Here is a 23,192-nt window from a genome sequence, read left to right as displayed (position 1 = left end):
ACTTTATCTAAGAATTCCCTGGATGAAACATTAAGAATTATAAACTATAAAATCTTAAGGCTGAGGATGCTTTGTAACATTCTGAATGATGAAATGAGAAGTATATATATAAGTATTTTTGCTATATATTGAATTAAAATGGCTCTCCTGAATAAAGGCCTTGAACAATAGTATGACTCACACGCTGAACTCACCACTTTTGTCATGGAACAAGATTTTATTTGAAAAGAACGACTGACAAACTAGTTATTTAGAATCAATATTTGCCAAAAATTATCTTGAAAATAAAGGAAATTTGTCCTAATGAAAACAACTGACAGTATTTGTTGCTAATGATAAAATTTGAGATTTAGCATGAAGAATAAATTTTGATAAACTTATATGTGCCTCTTGATACTTAGTGACTTTATGATGGGATCAGTTCTGATATTAATGAATATGATTATGTTTATATTGATTAATAAGAAGCATCAACATTTGGAACATCTACATAACTCAAAATGACCAATAAATACTGTTACAAATGCATGCATGGATAAAAGATTCATTGAAAATGCAAAACATACTAACTGATTTTAATATAACAGAGCATAAAAAGTTCATTGATCTAGCTAAATTCCACATGGAAGAAATGACCACTTGTTGAGATTTGGTATATTTTCATAGGAGAACATTTACAAATATCTGAAAACACTATTAATATCCTCTTCCCTTTTCAACTACATACCTGTGTAATGCTAGATTTTCTCATATACTTCAACAAAACAATAGATTAACTGAAGAAGCAGACATGAGAAACCAGCCATCTTCTAGTAAGCCAGATATTAAAGATAATGCCATATTTCTCATTTTTTTCTATTGGAAAATATAACTATTTTTTAATAAAAATTCTATGTTTTATGTTAACATGCAATGAGTTTAATACTGTTATTTTTAGTGGATTAAATATTTTAAATAGTTTTCAGTTTAATTCTTAGTGTGATAGGAGCACCTGGTGGCTCAGTCAGTTCAGTGTCTGCCTTTGGCTCAGGTCATGATCCAGGGAGGAATCAGAGTCTCCTTGCTCAGGGGGAAGCCTGCTTCTCCCTCTCCCTTGCCCCTCCCCCTGCTAATGCTCTCTCTTGCTCACTCTCTCTCTCAAATGAATAAAATCTTTTTAAAAATTCTGAGTATGATAAATATCAATAAATACAGGCTGTATATAAACAAAGATTCTTTGAGGTTCTCAGTAATTTTGAAGAATGTAAAGGGATCCTAAGATATCAAAGTTTGAGAACCACTAATATAACCAGGGATCCAGGATATGGACTTGGCAAAGCTAACAAGCATAGGAAACTAGCTACGTTACTCTACGATTTTAAAAAAACCCCACAAAACTATCCATCTGTTTTAAATAGCATATGAGTAGACATGATGCACTTGGCAGTACTTGATTTTTTAAAGTAGTCAATAAAATTTTATATATAAAACAGCTGCCTTGGCATTACTACTCCTCATCCAGAAGACAAGTGATCACCTGACCAAACTTCTCAAGCTGGTAGGCTTAAACCCTGGCTGGGTTGGCCTCATCCTCAGGCAATGACTCAGAGCTTCTTGCATCTAGTTATGGGGTCCTCACTCTGTGCATCCTCATTGGCCTGTCTGAGCTTCTCCCTTCAGCCTTTTAGGGATGCCTGAGTGGCTCAGCAATTGAGCATCTGCCTTTGGCCCAAGGCATGATTGGAGTCCCAGGATTGAGTCTCACATCATGATCCCTGCATGGAGCCTGCTTCTCTCTCTGCCTGTGTCTCTGCCTCTCTCTCTCTCTCTCTCTCTCTCTCTCTCTCTCTGTGTGTGTGTGTGTGATGAATAAATAAATAAAATCTTTGAGAAAAAAGAAAAGAAGATAGCTTTTAAACTACCTTATAGCCTTCTCTCAACCCACGGACCAAGCGGAAACAAGAACAGAAAAAAAGAAAAAGCCACCTGAAAGAGACCATTAAGAAAAATAAAATAAAGTAAAATAAAAATAAAACAAAACCACCAAAAAAAGAAAGAAATTTGTCATTAAACAAAGACAGTCTGCTTTCAAATTTGTTTTAATTAAAATACATTATACATTTTCCAGGTTCATAGCTACTTCTATATACATGTGTTATAAATGGAGAATTTCCAGAAACCCTGTATCAACACTGAAGAATTAGTGTACCTGGTCTCTGTAGGTCTAAAATGTGTTTCGCTGAGTTTTGCTGATGGTGAAATTATTTCACAGTGATTTCAAGAGTTGAAGACCCTCATACAAGCAAGAGACTCTAATTCAGTGCCTCAGTTCTGGCCAGAATCAGTTTACTACCATACCCTTTCCTCAAATGCTATGACATGAAGCCAGAGAGAGCACGTTCCAACCCAACCCTCAGAAAGTGTTAGTTTCAGTCTCTCATAGCACTGCCAGATAACTTACAATGGAAAAGGACATAATTTCATAATTCCAGAAAGTCTGAGTGACTAAAACCAAGAGCTTTATGCTATGGCAAGACAGCCATGATGTGGGTTCATGCAGTCGAGAAATAGTAATAGTCCTTTTTGATAGGAGCACTTTCTTTGTTTAGGCCTTCTTGACTAAATATGAGATTTGTTGTTTTGCAAGTTTGCTTAAAATCAAAGTTCATAAATATTCCCTTGGGGCCACAGTTCTTTCAAAACAGCCATTATACACACTGATTTAAAATGCATACTAAATAAGGTTGAAAGTAACCTCAGGCAAAAACGACTTCAGATAGTTGCTAAAGATGCTTTTCTCTTAGATACCAGTCTTGGAGGCAATCCAGTTGCGGTAGGCAGTCACCCGCATATAGACACCTGGCTTATTGACTTCACCACATTTTTCTCCCCAGCTCACTATTCCAACAAGGTACCAAATATTTCGAGAATTGGGATGAACTAGTGGTCCTCCAGAGTCACCCTAAATAAAACAAAGAATATTGATCACTATGAGAATTAACTTCCAGACGCTTTACTAAGTAATAAGCCTGGATAAAGTTTTTGATTCATGCTTCAATCAGACTCTAGGAAAAACGTATGGTGTAAATCCCTGCATCGCCCTTCACCTCATCTTTGGCTGGAATATATTCTCTGGAACTCTTTGGTGTTGACCTGAATCTTGAAAGCATGAACTGATAAATTATAAGGTCTAGTTCTATGAGAAAGCTTTTGGGAGACAAATATTATAGATGTATTTGGAGAACAAGGCTTCATATCTAAGAAAAGTCGTCAGGACCCCAACCACGAGAAGTCCAAGAAGGTAAGAGAAACGGGCTGAAATTAGTTGAAAATTTTCTGAGATTAGTCTTTTACTGAAATATGGTTAAGATTATGGACTGTGATGCTAGACTACCTTGGTTTGTATTCCAGCTCTTCCACTTACTAGCTATGTGTTCTTGTGCAAATCACTTTACCTTTCTCTGACTCAGTTTTCTTATCTGTAAAATGATAATGATAGTATCTCTATCACAAGGTTGTGACGAGGATTAAATAAATTGTTTATAAAAGACTTTAGTCAGTGCTTGGCCAACTTATTTGTTAAACACTTAAAAACATATGTTGCATGTAGTGGAGAATTACTTTAGCACCAAAGTTGGAAAGAGTTTAACAGAATTGCCAAAGTGCAAATTAACTGAAGCGTAGAATTGTCTCCATATGGATGATTTTCCTAAAATAACAGCAGTTATTTATACACCATGTGGCCGATGTGACTGGTGTCCAGACTTACCTGGCAGGCATCTTTATTTCCTTCCAAGTACCCAGCACATAACATTGTGTCTGATACTAAACCATCATATCCTTCCCTAGCATTACAAGTGTTTGTGTCAATAATCTTCACAGGTGCCTTCTGAAGTACCTCTGGGTATTTACCTAAAGGAAGTAAACATTACCAGTAAAAGAGCTGCTCTGAAACAGAACAGGATGGAAAACTTGTTCTTTCCTCTGTGCATAAAACCTATATCTGACTCTTGCTCATTCTTAATATTAGAAAGTCCACTCAGTTTCCTCACCCTAATCAATAAAACAGAAATTTTCAAAGAATAATTTGAAATCTTTTAAATGCTGCCTTTCTATGTCTTTACCTCTCTTCTTATATCTTTGACCCAGAACTTTCTCAATTAGTTTCTCCATGTTGGGGAGTTCTTACAACCAACTGGTTTCCACAGAACGCTCCAAACCAAGGCAATTTGCAAAGCCATAACTCCATATGCATGATTTCCTGAGACATTTCCTGGGAGAACTAGGCATCCTTAAGTAAATGATGCCTTTGACTTTGTACCTTGGTCACTATTTTTTCTTGCTGCTTTTGTACCCAAACACTATGTTAAGCCTTCACTGAACTTACCATTATATGAAAACGCTCCCCATCCTGTAACAACAACTCCTTCACCTGGTGGAAAAACCTGTGTAGCTTCAGGAAGACAAACTCGATGTACATCATTCTGAAATAAGACTTTCTCACTGAGCTGAATAACTGCAATATCATCATGATGTTCACCCTGGATGTAGTCCTCATGAACAATAATTTGTTGAACATAACGTTGCATGTAAGGGGGATTTACTCTGGTGCCAAAGCTGACGGTATAGTTTTTTGGATTTTTTGTCCTAAAGAAACAAAAATTATGTATTTTGTATTTATTTCAAAATAATAGAAATACGGCCTGCATAAAATGTACTCTTTTCATGACAATATTCCCTTGCTCTATTGCTCATTAGCAGTGACAGTCTGACTTTTTAAATTCATTTAAAAAAAATCTTGTTTGGGATCCCTGGGTGGCACAGAGGTTTAGCGCCTGCCTTTGGCCCAGGGTGCGATCCTAGAGACCCGGGATCGAATCCCACGTCGGGCTCCTGGTGCATGGAGCCTGCTTCTCCCTCTGCCTGTGTCTCTGCCTCTCTCTCTCTCTGTGTGTGACTATGCATAAATAAATAAAAATTTAAAAAATAAAAAATAAAAAAATCTTGTTTGAGTCTCTATACCATATACTATGTAAAGCAAAGGGAATATAGAAATTTAAATTAATAGTCATGACTTCAAGTCTAATGAAAGGCATAAACACAGCTATAATTTGCTTAAATACTTTGTTTTATAATTAGCAGGGCAACAAAACAGGGGAACTTAAATCTGCATGCTTTAGGGAACAGAGATTTCTTAGGGAAAGTAGCATTTTGGGTAAGACTATAGAGCTGAGTCATAGTTGCCTGAAATATAAAGAGAAGTGGCCAGGCATGTGCAGAGAAGGAGGGAGGTATGAAACAGGATGATGTGTTTTAGCAACTATGAGTAGTTAGGAATATCTGGAGTATGAAGTGACGAGAGATAAGAATCATGTAAAAAAATGCAGTATCAAAAAAAAATGTAGTATCAAGAATGAATGACTCTTTGAATTCTTGCAGGTAATGCAGGAATATCTTAGAATGGCCTCCTATATAATTTATCTTCCAAACGAGAACACTTGAGACAAGAGTGCTACTGATAATTAAGCTGGGATAACAGGTGAAGACTGGAGCTATTCCAGGCTCTTTTGTCTCCCTGGTCTTGGGCAACATGGTAAACTTACTTTTGAAAGCAGTGTGCTGCAGTCACCAGGTATCTTTCACTGATTAAAGATGCCCCGCAGTGGTGTTGGCCATTTTTTTTGAGAGTTGCTTGCCACGGCCATTCTCCTTTCTGAGCGTTGGAACCTCCCTTGATTCTATCATATGTTGCTGACATCCTTGCTCGTATCCCACAGCCTGTCAGAGTCAGTTTTGTTCCATTGAGAGAAGGAAGATAATGCTTATTTGATTATAAAGCAGAGAGTGAGCTGAGTTATTCTAGTGTGGTTCTATCTGACAATATCTTGCACTGAAGAGGACAGGATGTAATCTGCATAGGAATCACTAGCAGCCCCTGGATCATCTCCATACCCAGCATAGTATCTCCAAGATACTTCAGCACTTGGAGATTATGACAGCTGTGGGAGGCAGATAAAGTCATGGGTAAGTCCACAGTCTCTGCAACCCTAATTTGAGTTCTGACCACACCATTCACAAACTGGATGAACTTGGGCAGATTATTTCACTTCTTAGTGCTTTAGTTTCTCCAGGTCTCAAATGGGATGATAATAATATCTACCTTTAGGATTGTTGTGAAGATTAAATGAGTTGTATGTAAAGAACTTAATTAGAAGTATGCCTAGCTAACAGTAATAAATCCTATTATGTCTTAGACCATATCGCACATTTTTTTTTAGATTTTATTTATTTATTCATGAGAGACACACACAGAGAGGCAGAGACATAAGCAGAGGGAGAAGCAGGCTCCTCACAGGGAGCCTGATGTGGGACTCCATCCCAGAACTCCGGGATCCCGCCCTGGGCCAAAGGCACACGCTCAACCGCAGGGCCACCCAGGCATCCCCATCTCGCACATTTAAATAAGAAGTTTCTGGACTTACGGTTGTTGATAATCTTTTCAGCATCAACCTTACTGATTTCTGAAATAAAACAAAAAGCTCATGGTAAATATAATACCTAGCATTAATCCATTGACTGTGGGGCCAATGTAGTAAGATGCTAGGTTCAACACTGTAGAACAGTCCAGAAATAATTTTGACTATCAGGATAAAATGTCAGTAGAAAGGACAGAATATCAGATTATTTGAATTGTTCTTTTACTAGATGTGAATGTCTGATACGAAAATACCACCATCATAGTTCCACATGAGAGACCTTTTTTTATTTAGTTGAAACTGTATTCTTTATTATCTAAGATGGAAAATTGCCAGTATCTTTTCTTAGAAGAGGAAGAGCCACAAGTGAACCTGATTCCTGTCAGTAAACAAAAATAACTTTTAAAAAGTGACTTATCTTATAAAGACAAATTGTATGCTATTTTTGAAAATTATAGGAGATTATGAAAAATATTTAAGACACACCATTACTTATAGGGACTGTTCAAAATTTTGCTATTTGTTTTATAATGAGAAGCAGTTTTTTCCCCCAGAACTGCTTTCAGATATGGCATTATTATGACTTGATTATTCTGTTCTCAATAACATAAATTACTGCTCTGATATAAAATAATGACATATTCATTCAAAAAACTGAGTATCAGCTTTGCACATGGTACTTGTAATATATGTTAGAAATATAAAAATGAGAGTAACGCTGCTCCTATTTAATACATAAGCTTACCCATGAGCCTAAGCGAATTAGGATCTGTAGTCAAAGAGCCTGCATGGTTCCTCAGCATCTGGCGTAAGACGCTTTCAATTCTTCTTCTTGTATTTTCCTTCATTGATCTGGGAGCCTTGAATACCAACCATATATGTGCAGTGACACTGCTGTTATGAGGACTGGAAACAAGATAAATATGTTTCAACAAGATAAACATATTTCATATGTTACCAAAAAATAACGTTTCCTTCCTCATTCTCGGGTCTTTCACATTTTTACTTATTCTGCCTTTTTATGGGTTTGTGCAGTACCTTCACTTTGAGTAATCACAGGATCATCCATCTGCCTACATTTATTTGGTGACAGTATGCATGCAGCTATGATATTCATCTTAGAGGACAAGTAGTTCTACAAATCTGAAAAATAGGAAAGGCCTGAAGCACAGGGTAGAAGTACCATGTAAAAGGGATTAAACCCTGAGTTGGGCTCTGTGCTTAGTGCAGAGTCTGCTTGGGATTCTCTCTCTCTCTTCCTCTGCCCCTCCCACTTGTGCTCTCAATCTGTCTCTAAAATAAATAAATAAATCTTTTAAAAAAGAAGTACCAAAAAAAAAAAAAAGTACCACATAAGAACTGGGCTCACTTATTCATGTATTCATCAATCATTTATTGAGCAACTGCTATAGACAAATAACTGGAATAGGTGCTACTAGTGATGCAAGGGTAACTAACAAATAGTTCCTATCCTCCAGGAATTTCCAGATTTCTAGGAGATAAGACATGTATACAAAATACTACAATAAATTAGGCAGAAGCAATGATACTTATTTTATCTTATCTGCAAATAGAAGAAGGATAGTCATTTTTTACTCAAAGAATCAGAGAAATTTTCATGGAAGAGATGACATACACATTGGACCTTAAAACATTGTTATTATTACTTCATTATCAAGCAGCAAATTTCATCGGAGGGAGAAAAAGAGGAGTACTATTCCAGAATAACAAGATAGCAACAATTAATTAGCATTTACTGAACATCTGCTGTGTTCTAGGTACTTATTTTCACATTTATTATCACATTTAACCTCCATCACAACCCTGTAGCATAGGTGTCATTATCTGCATTTTATGGACAGAGGAAAATGGAGGCTCTGAGAGGTTACCTAATATGTGCAAAGTTATATAGCTACTAAACTCAGAACAGATTCAGTACAATTGACTCTATAACACAGGCTTTTTACATTGTACTGTCTTCCTATACCCAGTCACAGAGACAATAGTGTCCAGGAGATTGGGCTCAGATGGAGGAAGACTTTCAATGCTAGCCAAAGGGTAGCAGTAGAGAGAAGTTGTTGAATAAAACCATGCTTGAGGAAGATGAATCTGACTTTGGTCTTCAGGAAAGATTGATTTGGACATAAAGATGTGAGAAACCTATGAGGCTAACTAATGAACATGTAGGGCTTGTCAAGCAGCTTTGAGGCTAGCATCTGAAGTGGCATTATTATGCTTTGGCTCTCCATGACAGATAACTAACCTTTTGTCATATAAATTGGTAATCAGCTCTAGGAAAAACTCAGATCACACAAGTTTGATTATCATAGAAGGGTATACCAAAATGAAAATTTCTGTCCTAAAACCTCTCCATCATGTTTGGGCCCATACTGCCTATGGATACCTAGAGTTGCATTTATGGGAGAACAAAGCAGAAACTTTCCAGTGGTTGCAATTATCTCCGAAAGATACCTGGGCCCTTCAATTTTAGCCTCCAATCTCTTTCCAATACTAAAATCAACACTCAAGGTTAATACTAGTTAAGATCTTGACATGTTCTGCAATTTCAAGAGTCTCACGAACTCCAGGAGCAAGGGGAAAAGGGCTAGGCATAGTCTGGTGGCATTGATGAAGGTAAAAGCAATTCATAGGAAATGTGTTTATATACACATCTTCTTTGGTCCTGAGTACAGGTTTATGAGAGGGGCAGTGAGGGTGCTATTTTCAGTATTTTACAGATAGGGGAGCAGACTGAAAGTCATATAATGATTCACCCAAGGCTCTCAGGCTACCAAGTGGCAAAAGGTGAGCTCAGGTTGATTAATTCCTGTTCTAAGCCTCCTTCTGCTATTCCATGCTATGTTAAACCCACATGCAGAGGACACGTTGCCTATTTTACTCCTTGTTATGGACTAGAAGGACCTCCTTGTCATCACAGCTTGGTGTAGATATGCTCCTTTCTACCTTGTAAGAATTCTGGGTAGTTCCACAGGTGTTTAGCTGACTTGCAAGAAGAGAGATATGAGAAAACAGGGTCTGTATTTATACTGTATTTATACTGTATGTATACTGCTAAATAAAAAATGTTAGACTATCAAACATTGGTCAAAGGGATCATCTGCTATCTGCTGGATATCTTAAGAAACCTGAGTGATGAGGCATTTAATGAATATTAATGAATAATAAATTCTCAATAGATCTAATGAATAAACTAGATAGTCCAATCTTTGCTTGGTTTTATATTGGTTTTATATTGAACAATCATTCTGACATTTAGCTTAGGATAATTCTGTTTGTTAGTAACTTATTGGCTTTTTGACTCTCAAAATTATTTTTACAGAGGTACTTGAAATATGTATGTATGTACAGACTGATCTCTTTTCTAACTATCATTAGTTACTTACATCAGCGTGATGACTTGAGAATTAATATATTGTCTGTAAATGCTAGAACTTTGAAATGCATCAACCATCTGTTAAAGAGAACATAGAATCAAATATCAAATTCCAATAATATATTTATATTTCAGTGAACTAACAATGAAATAAATATAGGAAAATCCTAATTTACCTTAGTCTCAAGAATTTTGCTAAGATGGTTATTTTCCAGTGATGTCTCTTTTTGATAATTTCTGTTATATGGGATATCCAACACTTTAAAGCTACCTTGGTAATAGTATGTCGTGTTTTCTGTGAGATAAAAACATGATCCAAGAGTTATTTAAATGAAATGGATTTCAAATGCAAATATAGATCACACAGTAATATCAACTAGTAAATATTGTGCTCATATTTGACATTGATAAAGTCTGTATATCTTTCTGGCACAGTTGATTAGAAGTCCTCGGTGTTGTGAAAAGTGTTTATCAGGCCCATAATGCAGCAGATATAGATATATACAAAGGTAAGAAAGAAGAGTAATATCTTGATTGAGACAGGACTGTACACTATAATTGAGATTTCTGCCACATAACCACCAGACTATGAGTAAAGATTTTTACCATTTATTATATACCATGGGAAGATACTTTATAAAAAAACATTGAAGTATACCCATTTCTTTTTTCAGGAGAAATGTGGTCTCGGATATTCAGTAACTTAGCTGATATCATACAGCTACTGTGAGCCAAGGATCAAAATTTGATTTGACTACAAAGTACACACCTAATCCATTATACTTCCTTCCCAAATTTTCATCGATACTAAGCCATTTGATATATGATACATCTTACCTCTAATATGTGATAGATATGAAGTTGTTATACAGCCCATAACATATAGAAAGAACCAAATAAGTATTAATACTATTTTGCATTACCTTTGAAGACTATGTGATGGAAGAGACAGGCTCAATATGAATGAAATCATTACATGAGTAATAATATCATGTAATTAAATGATAATGGTAATTGTTTACAGGTTCTATATGAATGTAGAGAAGGAAAGCACCATAATTAAAATAAAATATGACTTACTATTATAAATGTGGTGAAAATATTTTACAGTGAGAAAGGTGATAGAAAAAGAAATCAGAAACTTCTAAAGAAAATGCTGGAAATGGATTATTTATGAATAATAATTTGTAAACCAACATTGTTCTTTGTAGTTAGTCTGTCTGGGGTCATGGATCTTTAACTGTAGAACTCAAACTTTGCAATGGTAGGTCTTACCATAAGTAATAAAAAATATATATATCTTGAAACTATTCAACTTTCTTTTTTATAATTCAGTGTTCACAGTTCATCCTTCAGTTCTTTATTTAGATTCTTAAGTATTTATACCTATTATGATAATCAGGCTGCCATGAATATTCCTCAATGTATGAATTGACAAGATACAAACTTTTTATTATAACTGCATGGTGCACTTTTCCAAGAGCCAATGGAAAACTAAATATTTTATGTCTAAGACATTTAAGACTAAGAAAGCACACACTAGAACAAGGAATTGAATATTAATTTAATTCTGTACAGTACTCCTAATGGGTCACAGAGATGGCTCATTATGCTGAGGTCACTGTGAAATCAGTCACTGAGCTCTGTTGGTACCTGGTGAAATGAAAACAACCCTTTAGGGATGGGATATTCATAAGGCACACCTGCACCTTATAATTAACATTCCCATTTCTCTAGGTAGTTCAAATGACAATATGAATTGAGAAAGATGGATAAGGGGCAGAAAGAAAGAAATTGTTTTATAACTTTTCCATAACTTGATTACTTGGAACTTATTTCTGTAAAGAAAACTTAAAGCTTACACACAACACACACACACATGCGTGCGGGTGCACACACACACACTTTTGTTTTTGTACAGTGTTCTGGAGTACGACAGAGTTTAAGCATAAATTATGGGAACACTTTTATTTAAATTTGACAGAGTAAAAGCACTTCCTTTACATTCTCCTTCCCTCTAAGATTATAAAAAGACCAAAAGACAAGGGTAAGGGGCTCATTTCCAAGTAAACAAAAGAAAACCACAACTCCAGGCTGAAAACTATGAAGCAAATATTCTCCAAAATGTGAACTACACACTAGAGTGAAGAATGATATAGAGATAGATACATCTCTTCCCAAGATGAGTTGAATGTAGGTCTTTCCAAAAGTTTTCAATGATTCTATGATTAGAATAATGAGACTTCAGGATCTGGGAGAGAGACATGTTTCCATAGAATCCTATTTTGACCCTACAGAATGACAGTAGTGAAAATAAAAGTGAACCATAGTAATGTGCCTTTTTTTTGGTGTGTGTTCTATCTCCCAGCTGAAGCAACCTGCTAGAGGTGAATTGGGATAAACAAGGGAGAGAAGTCAGGATTACTACATCATAATTCGGAGAGTCCATAAATTAAGGTGCTTTCTTCAAGACTACTCCAGCTTCTTGTGTTAAAAACTGAAGATAAGTGTCCCATAGGTGTTGGGTCTTGGGTCACTGACGGCCATTTTAAAGGAAGATAGGTAATTTATTGTTTGCAATATCTCTATGTCTTTGGTAGAAATGGAAATAAAGTTTACAACAAACTGAAATAAATAAAAATATATTCTTTACCAACCTACTGCCAGAAAATGAACCAGGAGACCAATAGTTATTCCCAGGATTGCCAATACTCCAAACACAATGAGGGCAATCATCCATAGCGGCAAAGGTGGACGGGGAGCTATGACTGGTCTGCAAATAAAAGATATGAATATAAAAAGTATATCAGAAAAAAATCACAGTCATTCCATATCTTTACTTCTTTCTTCTTGCTCACCCCCAGAAGTTCAATTTAAGCATCATAGTAGCAGAAGTATGAGGAAAAGAAAGGAAAGGAAGAAAGAAAAGAAAGGAGGGAAGAAGAATGGGGAGGAAAAGAATAAAGGAAAGAAGTTTAAAATAGAACCTCTCTGGATCTGTGCTATGAAATTATTTTTCAGGAGTATAATGGTGCCTTGTTCCCTCCCACCAGTGACAGAGTTAGTATCAATAAGTGAAGCCCTTGCCAGGATGGAGAGGAAGAAGGGAGAAAAACAGAAATGTCTTAGGAATTCTTTATACCAAAGCCTATCATAATTCTTGAAATCTGATCATGATTCCATTTTATTTATTATGTCCCTATTATATACATAGAACACATACAAATATGAAGTGTTATGTTGAGTAAGAGCAGTGTCCATCTTTCTTACTAGCTTATTTATGGTTATAGTTCAAAGAGATCTTGTGTAGAGTAGCATGCTATGATCAACCTAGAGTAAGTTAGGTATTTTCACCATGTTTCATTTGGAGAACAAATAGGTATTGCCTAAATTGAAATAGGGATTTGGGTAACTTTCCAGATAAAGAGGCATGAGAAGACAATCTAGTAAGATGGAACAACAGGCAGTGCTCAAAGAATGGCCAGCAATTCAACTTCCTTGCCGCAGACTATGTCATGGTTTGGCCAAAGATGAAGCTGGACAGTATAATGAGTAATTTTAAGTGTCGTCTTTGGCTAGGTTATAGTGCCAAGTTGTTTGATCAAACATGAGTCTACATGTTTCTGTGAAAGTATTCTTGTAACTGTAATAAACATTTATAATCAGTTGACTTTAAGATTACCCTCTATAAGTAAGTGGGCTTCATCCAATCGGTTGAAGGCCTTAAGAGGTAAAACTGAGCTTTTCATGAGAAGAAAAAAATTCTGCCTTCAGAGTAGAAATCCTGCCTGATGGGATGAACACTGGGTATTATGCTAAATGTTGGCAAATTGAACAATAAAAAAATTTTTTTTTAAAAAGAGCTCTCTCTTTTAAAAAAAATCCTGCCTGAGTTTCCAGTCTTACCCAATGTTACAATTGTGTGAAGAAATTCCTTAAAATAAAATATCTCTATCTTAGATATATAGATTCTATGGTTATATATCTATTTATATGCCTATCTATCTATCTAATGATAAAGAAAAAGAGAAAGAGAGGAGGAGAAGGAAATAGAGAAAGAGATATCCTATTGTTTCTGTTTCTCTGGAAAATCCTCATACAGAGGCAACAACAAGGATTTTGTTGCCACACAAAGATGTTTAGATTTTGCCTTAAATATTGGGGTTCCTCCAAGTGTGATTGGAAGACAGCCTTGATCAAAATCACCTGAGAGTGCTTATTGCATATGCAGATTACAAGACACTACCTCAGATCTAATGAATTCAAATTCTGAAAAAGTCTGAGAATTTGCAGTTTAACACTCTTATTAATGAAGATACTTACTAAACTATATGCTATCTTCATGGCAAAATTGGAAAACTTTAATCTAGCCAGGCCTATAATCAAGGTTTTCAGATTAGAAGTGGCTTTGGAGGGGAGTGTGTATGATGTATTGGATCTCAGATAAAAATAAATTGGGTTGATGCTTTCAGAAGAACAAGTTAGTGTGTGTATGTGTGTGTGTGTGTGTGTGTGTGTGTGTTAATACATCCTCTGTTGATTTTTTTTCCACTCTCTTTGAAAGCTCTTTCATACTTCTTTTTCCCCTCAAACCTCCAGCACCATTTGCCCTATCCTCAATCTTAGCTGATAACCTTACTTCCTGGTCCAGCTGAGAAAATTAAAAGCATCAGAAGAGAATATTTACAACTCCATCACCACATTTGTGAACTTCTCTTCATCTATACCCCACACTCTGCTTTTTCTTCTTGTTACTGTAAATAAACAGTGCCCCCATTCTAAGGCAACCCCTGTATCATCTCATCTCATTCTTCAACTTGTTTCTAATCTATGTTACAGCCAGTTCAAACTACTCAGAATTCCATGAACAACCAAACTCGTTTCCACCTCCATGTCCTTGCACACTCTGATTCTTCTGCCTAAAATGTCCACCCAGTGAGCTCCCAGTCAACTTCATCACTCAACTCTCTCATCTCCTCTTTGTTGAGGTCTTCCATGGATCACCCTAGCATGGATTGACATTGAGAGTATTTTTTATTTTTTATTTTTACATGGCAGTTTTTTCACCTCTAGTCAAGACCATTTTAGGGTCTGGTCCATGTCATTAATTATTGTTGAAGTTGTTATTGTTTTATGACCAGATCATATTGTGGGGTCTCACCCATTATAGATTATATTGGTTGAAGTACTGAATAAATGAAGCCAAGAGATATTGAGGACAATGAGATTATGAAGGATAAATAGATCAGAGGGATACAAATTATGGAAAGCCTTCAGTGCTAATCAAAAGAGTTTTTTACTTTATCTGTGGAAATGAGTAAGATGAGGACATGCAGTGCTTAGGATGATGAATCTGCAATCTGCACGATGACAGTTTAAAGGAGGGAGAAAAATGAAAGAGGAGGACCAATGAGCAAAGTGGCTAATATAATCAATGGGAATATAGTGATGGCATCCTGGATTGTGGTAGTAAGAAAAGAAACAAAGTGATGAACATTTATAGTAGAGTATTTGTCAGCCTTTGGTAATTAACTATCTTGGTAAAGGATAGGAATATCTCAAAGATGACATAAGATTTTATCTCGAATAGTAAAAGAGTCAAAGTCTTGGAGAGGTAAGTTTGGGGGGAAATGGTAAATATTTTATATCTAAAATTTAAGAGACATTTAAATTTCCACAACACAAATGGAGATGTCAGACTAGTAATTAACTGAGGAACCATGGTTGGGGTTAATTTAGGAGTCATCAAAAAACGGAACAAACAAAGCTGTGAAACTGGATTACTAAATTTAGTGCTTGTTATATAAAATATAGTATAGAATTGACATTTCTCTTTCTGAGGCAAACATTTATTTCCATCCTAACTACAACTAATTTATCTCAACTTTTTCATGCCTTTTCTGATTTTTTATAGTCTCATTGTTCAACATCACTCAAAAGACTAAATTATCAGCATATGTTTCTTTAAAAAAAAACAACCATTTTATTTATTTATTTAACAGGAGGAGGGGGAGAGAGAGTGCAAGCAGGGGGAGCAGCCAACAGAGGGAGAAGGAGAATCATGCTGCCTGCTGAGCAGGGGACTCCCCCAACAAAGGGCTTGATCCCAAGACCTTGGAATCATGACCTGAGCCTTGAGCTGAAGGCAGATGCTTAACTGACTGAGCCACCAGGTGCCCCTGTCAGTATATGTTTCTTAACTGTAAAATTCTAACTCTTGTCCACCTTTCAATGATGGGTAAGCACTTACCTCATCTCCCAGGTATTCAGTTCCACCAAAACTACCTTGCCTACCTCTTGGTTCTCTAATCATTGCTCCACACCCTTTCCTTATTTTTCTGTCTCTCATAAATTCTCACGAATTCTTTTCCTATAAGTCTCTTGACTGGGGATTTATTTGTACATTTCTTGATTTGCTTTGTTTTATTTTTAAATCTTTACCTTAGGACAGGACCTCACATAGATTTGGGCAATTTTTCTTTCCTTTAATCTTTACAATTAGTTTTAGGATTGGTATTCTTATAAGTACAGAAATAAATCTAAATCTATTAAAATGTGATAAGATAAGGTATCTAGGAATTCATCCAGACACTATGGCTTAAAAGAGGACTGAAATAACTTCCTAATTTCCATTTATCTTTCACTGAAAAATACTGTAGAGTTTTATATTTCCATTTCCTATTCTTTTTTTCCATTTTGATTATTGCTTGACAGCAGTTCAGATGCTTCTCTCAGTTGTAGCTACCTTTAACTGATAAACTAAAGAGCTTGTACACCATGACACAAATTAAATATCTGTTTAAAAATGGCCCACAGATTGGAAGATTGGCTCCCCAATCTTCCCACACAGAAAAATCACTCAACAATTTAGCCAACATTTCTGGTACTTTATACTACTATAAATTCTTCTGAAAAACCACTCAGGGAGAATTACTGAAAGAGGATACAGAATATCAATTATATCTTGCCTCAAAAAATAAAAACAAAAAACAACAACAAACTCTTGGCCATGAAATCTCAATGCTCCTTGGCAAGGATCTAAAACACCACTTTCTTCTAAGACTTTTTCCACTCTGTTCTAGAAAACTAACCTTAAGAAAACAATTGAAATTGATGAAATATAGCATTGAAGTTTTTACTTCTACCTCTAGTATACCTTTTCTTCCTCTTGGCCATTCATTATGCAGGCACCCATATGCAACCACAAGATTGACTAAGGTCTCCTCAAAAGCATCTGCAGAAACAACCATGTTTCCAAATCCCTCCAAGCTCCTCTGGGCAGATTAATGCCTCAATCTGTGAAGTTAACCACTACTTTAGGGCTTGAATCTTTTCTAGGTGACTAGGAGTACTTGGAAACAATGGATTAATGCTTTGAAATCTTTCAGGTGAAGACTTTATACAAGTGCTAAAATGTTGGAGAAGAAGATGCTCTATTAAAACACACACACACACACACACACACACACATATACACACACACACATCCTTCCAGCAAAGTTTTATCTGTCTTATAGGCAAAACAAAAACAAAATAATCATATTGTTTACTTTCTAGTTATTAAATGTGTATGATCACCCTTTCTTTTACTGATAGATCAGAGATGTGGCTAATTAGAAAACATCAGGGTTATGAATAATACGACATATCTAATAAAGAATTTGCACAACAGTAAATTATTTAGTTAAAAAAAAAGTTGTTACCATAAACCATCACAGTGAGTATACTCTTTCTAGTAACATTTTTAAATGAATAATGATATTGTATATTATATATGCATGTGTGTGTGCATGTCTTAACTAAAAAACTGACTCAAGATGCAAAATGTTAGAGAAATACTTGCATAAGACATGCATTTATATTTTACAATTATCTGAACATTAAATATTTTATAATTAGGTTCACTGTATTTTGATGAAAATGTAAGCTGAAAGTATTTTTTAAGTGGCATTAATAATCACTCTTCACTTAACACAATAATCATCTAGTTAAATACTTTAAAAATAAATAGCACATGTCTATACATGATTCTCTTATAGTTTATGAACATTTTACAGATAAAAATGCATAGTTTATATATGATTCCATAGAAAACACCAATGAAGCAATGGTACTGTGAGATTCAGGACTGTATTTATGAAAGCAGTTTAGAAAGCACAAGATAGAGTGCCTCAGTCAGTTAGGTGGCTGCCTTCAGCTCAGGTCATGATCTCAGAGTCCTGGGAATGAGTCCCACGCTAGACTTAGTGGGGAGTCTACTTCTTCTTCTCCCCCTCCTTCTGTGCTCCCTCTCAAATAAATAAATAAAATCTTTTTTTAAAAAAAGAAAGCACAAGATATTAAACAAATACAAAGGAGTCGTCACATCATCATCACCACCAATAGCAATTTAACATCTGATTTATAAGATGCTTCCCCTCTGCTTCCTCCTTTTACTTTATAATAATTACACATTTTTCATTCACAGGATGTTAGGCTGCTTGCCAACCTTCTGAAGCATGACATAAAACTACAGATTCCAGACACAAATACATATATGTTACAGGGGTGTCTCTACGCAGAAAATCCAAAATGCTGTAGAAAAACATTACAACTCCCCCTCTAAACTCAATTATTTTACTGCAACCCATGGGTGGGAGTCATATTGGAGAAACAGTTAATTGTAACTATGTCAGAATTTTGAGCAAGCGAACGCCCACTTACCTATACATAATGTGCTGATATAATGGCTGTTGGTGTTAATAAGATAAAGGAAACTTCTGTACTTCTTTTGTCCAGGTCAGTGGTTCTCAGGTAAATGTGCTAACCACAATGATACCTGGGATTTTAAGGGTTGGGTGCAATAGCAGAAAGCAATTAAAAGGAAACTCGTTTAACAAGTGTTGATGACATCTGTGGATCTGTGGTTTAAAGGAAGAAATGAAAATTCTCTTTGAGTTGGATACTTAGAAAAAGAATAGACATAACTTGGATTGGTTACCTAAGAGGTCCACCCAAGAAATACCACCACAGATTGGTGAATCATTGTTCTGACTCAGATCCCATCCAGCCCTTTCATGGAGCAGAACTCCTCCTCAGTGAAACCACCTCTATCCATCAGAATAGTCTCTGACAAATGACTTAACTATACATTTTTTATATGATAATTCTACTACAGCATTACTCATTTGAAACATGCTTGGTCTAAAAATTCTCTCTGGGACTGTATATATACTTTTATAGAAATGGATTTACAGATGGAGATAGGTTTTAGTGTGAGAAATATCAGTTCCCCCTTGGTAATTATTTCTAGAAAATGGAACTAATGAATCTAGTCAAAAGTTGTTTTACTAAATGAATATGGATTAAGTTTTTGGGTGACACCAAATTCTTATAGAAGCAAAAAATCAGGAAGTCATTAAGATATTTTGGATACAGATATCTAGATTCTTGGCACCAACTTTCATATCTTAAATCATTTATTCACTCCATTTATTCATTTAATAAATATTTGTTGTAAACTTCCTCAGGTTTACATATTGTTCCTAGTAGAATTACAACAAGGAGTATAATAAAGTCCCTGCCTTCATAAAGCTTATACTTTTATGAGAAAAACAGGCAAACACTCAAGAAAATAGTAAATGCAGAATTTAATCCGAGATATGTAATAAAGGAAATGAAGCAGAATAATCGGGTAGAGAGTGGCGTGTGTGTTGGGAGGGCAGAGGGTGACTATCTTTAGGGTGGTCCGGAAAGTCCTCTAGGAGAAAGAGGCTTTGGAACAGAGAACTGAATTATAATGTTAATTAGCATAACTCATCTTCCTAAAACACAAATTCATGACATTTTTCTGTGCTTAAAATCTTCAAAACTTTCAATTGTTTTCAAGATAAAATATAAACTTCTCTGGTTGATATTCAAGACTCTTTAGAACATCATCTCTTTTTATTTATGTTGTTCCATGGTAGTTTGGTGAAACAAAGGGCATGTTGTAATCTGTTTGAGCCTCAGCTTTCTTATATGTAAAAATGCAAGCTAACAATGTCATGCTTGGTTGTATCAGCTGAGACCATGTTTACCAAGTACTTGACACTGTATTATCTTAATGATGACTTTGTCTAAAGTATGACTTTAAATAAATAAATAATTAATTAATTAATAAGTAAATAAATAAATAAAGTATGACTTTAGTTAAGCCATTTCTCACAGTTTCGTTCCTTGAATGGCAAGTTCTTTCTTATATCCATGCTTTTATTCATGCTGTTTAATACTCTCAGGATTGTCATTTCTACCCATTCAATATTTATTCATGCTTCATGGTCCAACTTAACTGCCACTTCCTTCATGAAGCTTTCCCTATAAAGCATTATTCTTTTTGATATCTTTTTTCTGGTTGTTAATATTTATTGTACTTTTATAAATTATAAAATTAGTAATTTTAGATTTAATCATCTGCTATGCTGTATTGATTTATATTTAAGTATGTCCTGTGGATGGTAGGATTTGAAGAATGTGGGGAAATGGGCTTCCATATGTTGACTGTAGGAATTAGAATCTAGGCAGCAACTTTAGAGGGAGCATCTGTTTAATTCTATACCTAAGTTCCCTGTAAACAACAGTTTCACTTCTAGGTATCCACCTGGATTTCTATCCTGGCATAGGTAATCAGACAGGATTATATGAGGATGCTTATTACAAAGTTTGCAATAGCAAAAAAAAATGGAAATAAATTGTTAGTTGGTAGAGGAATGGTTTGATAAACTATGGCATATTGTTATTCTGGAATGTTATTCAGGGGTTAAAAGAAATGAAGTTATAGTAAATATGGTGGATTGACTTACTCATGCTTCATTCTAAAGTCCCTTTTTCTACTGCGGAGATTGGAAAGCTAAAAATGACATCTCCCAGACTCCTCTGCAGTTAGAATGCTGGCTGTAGTTTAGGTTCTGCCAGCTAGATGCACTCACGTGAAACAGAAGTGAGAAGCATGTCAGATGCCTTCTGAGATAGAAATGAGACCACTTGTGGATTTATTCTGGTAAAAGTTCATGGATATTTCACTATCCATTCTTCAGCTTTCTGGGACCAAAGAAACAATTTAGAGTAGTCAGAGACCAGACCAGCTTGTGGGTGTCAGGAGGTTGCAGTGGTAATGTCAGCAGTGCTGGTGCTTTCTTTTCTTTCCTTCCTTCCTTTCTTCCTTCCATCCTTCCTTCCTTATTTCCTTTTCTTTCTTTTTTTCTTTCTCTTTTCCTTTCTTTTCTTTTTCTTCCATTCTCTCTCTTTCTTCTTTCTTTCTTTCTTTCTTTTTTTCTCCTCCCTTCCTTCCTTCCCTCTTTCCTTCCTTCTTTTTTTTCTATATTACTTAATGAGTTTACTGACTTGGTATAAGGCAAACATCCATGTATTCACTATCTTTATTAAGAAAACAGAATTTTGTCTGCCATTCCAAAAGCTCCCCCAGTACTCTATCACGGTCTTAACTTCCCACTTTCCTCCAACATTAACCTCTATCTTGACTTTTTTTTCTTTTTACACTGAAGTATAATAAATATACAATGTCATATTTCAGGTATAAATATGGTGATTCAACAATTCTGCACATTACTCAGTATTCATCAAGATAAGTATACTCTTAATTCCCTTTATCTAGTTCACCCCTTCCCTCACCCGCCTTCCCTCCTACAACCACCAGGTTGTTCTCTGTATTTAAGAGTCTTTTTTTTTTGTCTTTTGTTTGTTTTGTTTCTTAAATTCCACATATGAGTGAAATTGTATGATATTTGTCTTTCACTGACTGACTTATTTCACTAGCTCTATCCATGTTGTTGCAAATGGCAGGATCTCATTGTTTTTGTGGCTAATATTCCATTAGATCTTTCTTATCATATCTTCTTTATGATTCATCTATGAATGGACACTAGGTTGCTTCCATATCTTGGTTATTGTAAATAATGCTTCAATAAACACAGAGGTTCATATATCTTTTTGAATTCGTGTTTTTGTATTCTTTGGGTAAATACCCACTAGTGGTATTACTAGATCCTATGATAATGATAATTCAATTTTTAATTTTTTTAGGAACTTCCATACTATTTTTCACAATAGTTACACCAATTTGCATTCCCACCTGCAGAGCATTAGAGTTCTTTTTTCTCCACATACTCACTAAGACTTGTCATTTCTTATGTTTTTTATTCTAGCTACTCTGACAGGTGTAAGTTAATATTTCATTGTGGTTTTGATTTAGATCTCTATGATGACTAGTAAGCTGAGCATACTTTAACGTGTCTGTTGGCCATCTGTCTTTCTTGGAAAAATGTCTATTCAGGTTCTCTGCTCATTTTTAAACTGGATCTTTTGAGCTTGTTTTTTGTTTGTTTTGGTATTAAGTTGTATAAGTTCTTTATATATTTTGGATATTACCCTTACAAGATATATCATTTGCAAATCTTCTCCCATTGCATAGGTTGCTTTTTTGTTTTGTTAATGGTTTCCTTTGTGGTGCAGAAGACCCTGAATAGCCAAAGCAATCTTGAGAAAAAAGAATGAGGTTGGAGGTATCACAATCACAGATTTCAAGATACACTACAAAGCTGTGACAATCAAGACAATATGGTACTGGCACAAAAGTAGACACATAGATCAATAGAACAGAATAGAGAGCCCAGAAATAAAACCATGATTATACGGTCAATTAATCTACAACAAAGGAAGCAAAAATATACAATGGGGAAAAGATGGTCTCTTCAACAAATGGTGCTGGGAAAATTGGACAGCTACATGCAAAAGAATGAAACTGGACCACTTTCCTACACCATAAATAAAAATGAACTCAAAATGGATTATAACCCTAAATGTGTGACCTGAAACCGTAAACTCCTAGCAGAAAACAGACATAATTTTTTTTGACATGAGCCACAGAAATATTTTTCTAGATATATCTCTTCAGGCAAGGAACACAAAAGCAAAATTAAACTGAGACCACAACAAATAAAAAGCTTTTGCACAGTAAGGGATACCATCAACAATACAAAAATTTGCTGGTACTTTCTGATCTTTGGATCTTAGCTATTAAATTGAGAGATGCCAGTTACAGTCCCTTCCCCTGGCATCAGTTCTCTACTATTCATTAAATTTATCCTTGAGGCTTAGCCTGGAGCCTTTATCCCCAGCTGTTCTCACAACTTTTGAAGTTTGTGATTTTCTGCTTCAAATTCTGTTTAGCAAGTCTTTCCTGCCCTGAGCCTGACTGATATAATTGTAGATCAATATAAAAAGACTTCAAAAAAAAAAAAGACTTCAAGAAATATTGAGTACAAATATGAAATTCAGAATGATGATTCAACATGATACCATAAATA

At 35.3% G+C, this 23,192-nt stretch overlaps 1 protein-coding gene across 1 annotated transcript; it reads right to left on the bottom strand.

The window, feature by feature from the left end:
* Window positions 1-2,779: 2,779 nt before the first annotated feature.
* LOC112923647 (transmembrane protease serine 11B-like protein) lies at window positions 2,780-16,162 on the bottom strand. Its single transcript, XM_026003488.1, has 10 exons — window positions 16,100-16,162; window positions 12,507-12,639; window positions 10,026-10,144; window positions 9,860-9,927; window positions 7,201-7,361; window positions 6,462-6,500; window positions 5,583-5,757; window positions 4,367-4,626; window positions 3,749-3,891; window positions 2,780-2,941 (listed from the first exon to the last, which is right to left on the bottom strand). The coding sequence occupies exons 1-10, from the start codon at window positions 16,160-16,162 to the stop codon at window positions 2,780-2,782; spliced, it is 1,323 nt and encodes a 440-aa protein (XP_025859273.1).
* Between the last annotated feature and the right edge of the window lie 7,030 nt (window positions 16,163-23,192).

This window comes from Vulpes vulpes, chromosome 2, assembly GCF_048418805.1.
Source record: "Vulpes vulpes isolate BD-2025 chromosome 2, VulVul3, whole genome shotgun sequence".
Classification (NCBI taxonomy): Eukaryota; Metazoa; Chordata; class Mammalia; order Carnivora; family Canidae; genus Vulpes; species Vulpes vulpes.
Note: the sequence above shows the minus strand (reverse complement) of the source record. Positions and strands in the feature narration are given on the sequence as shown.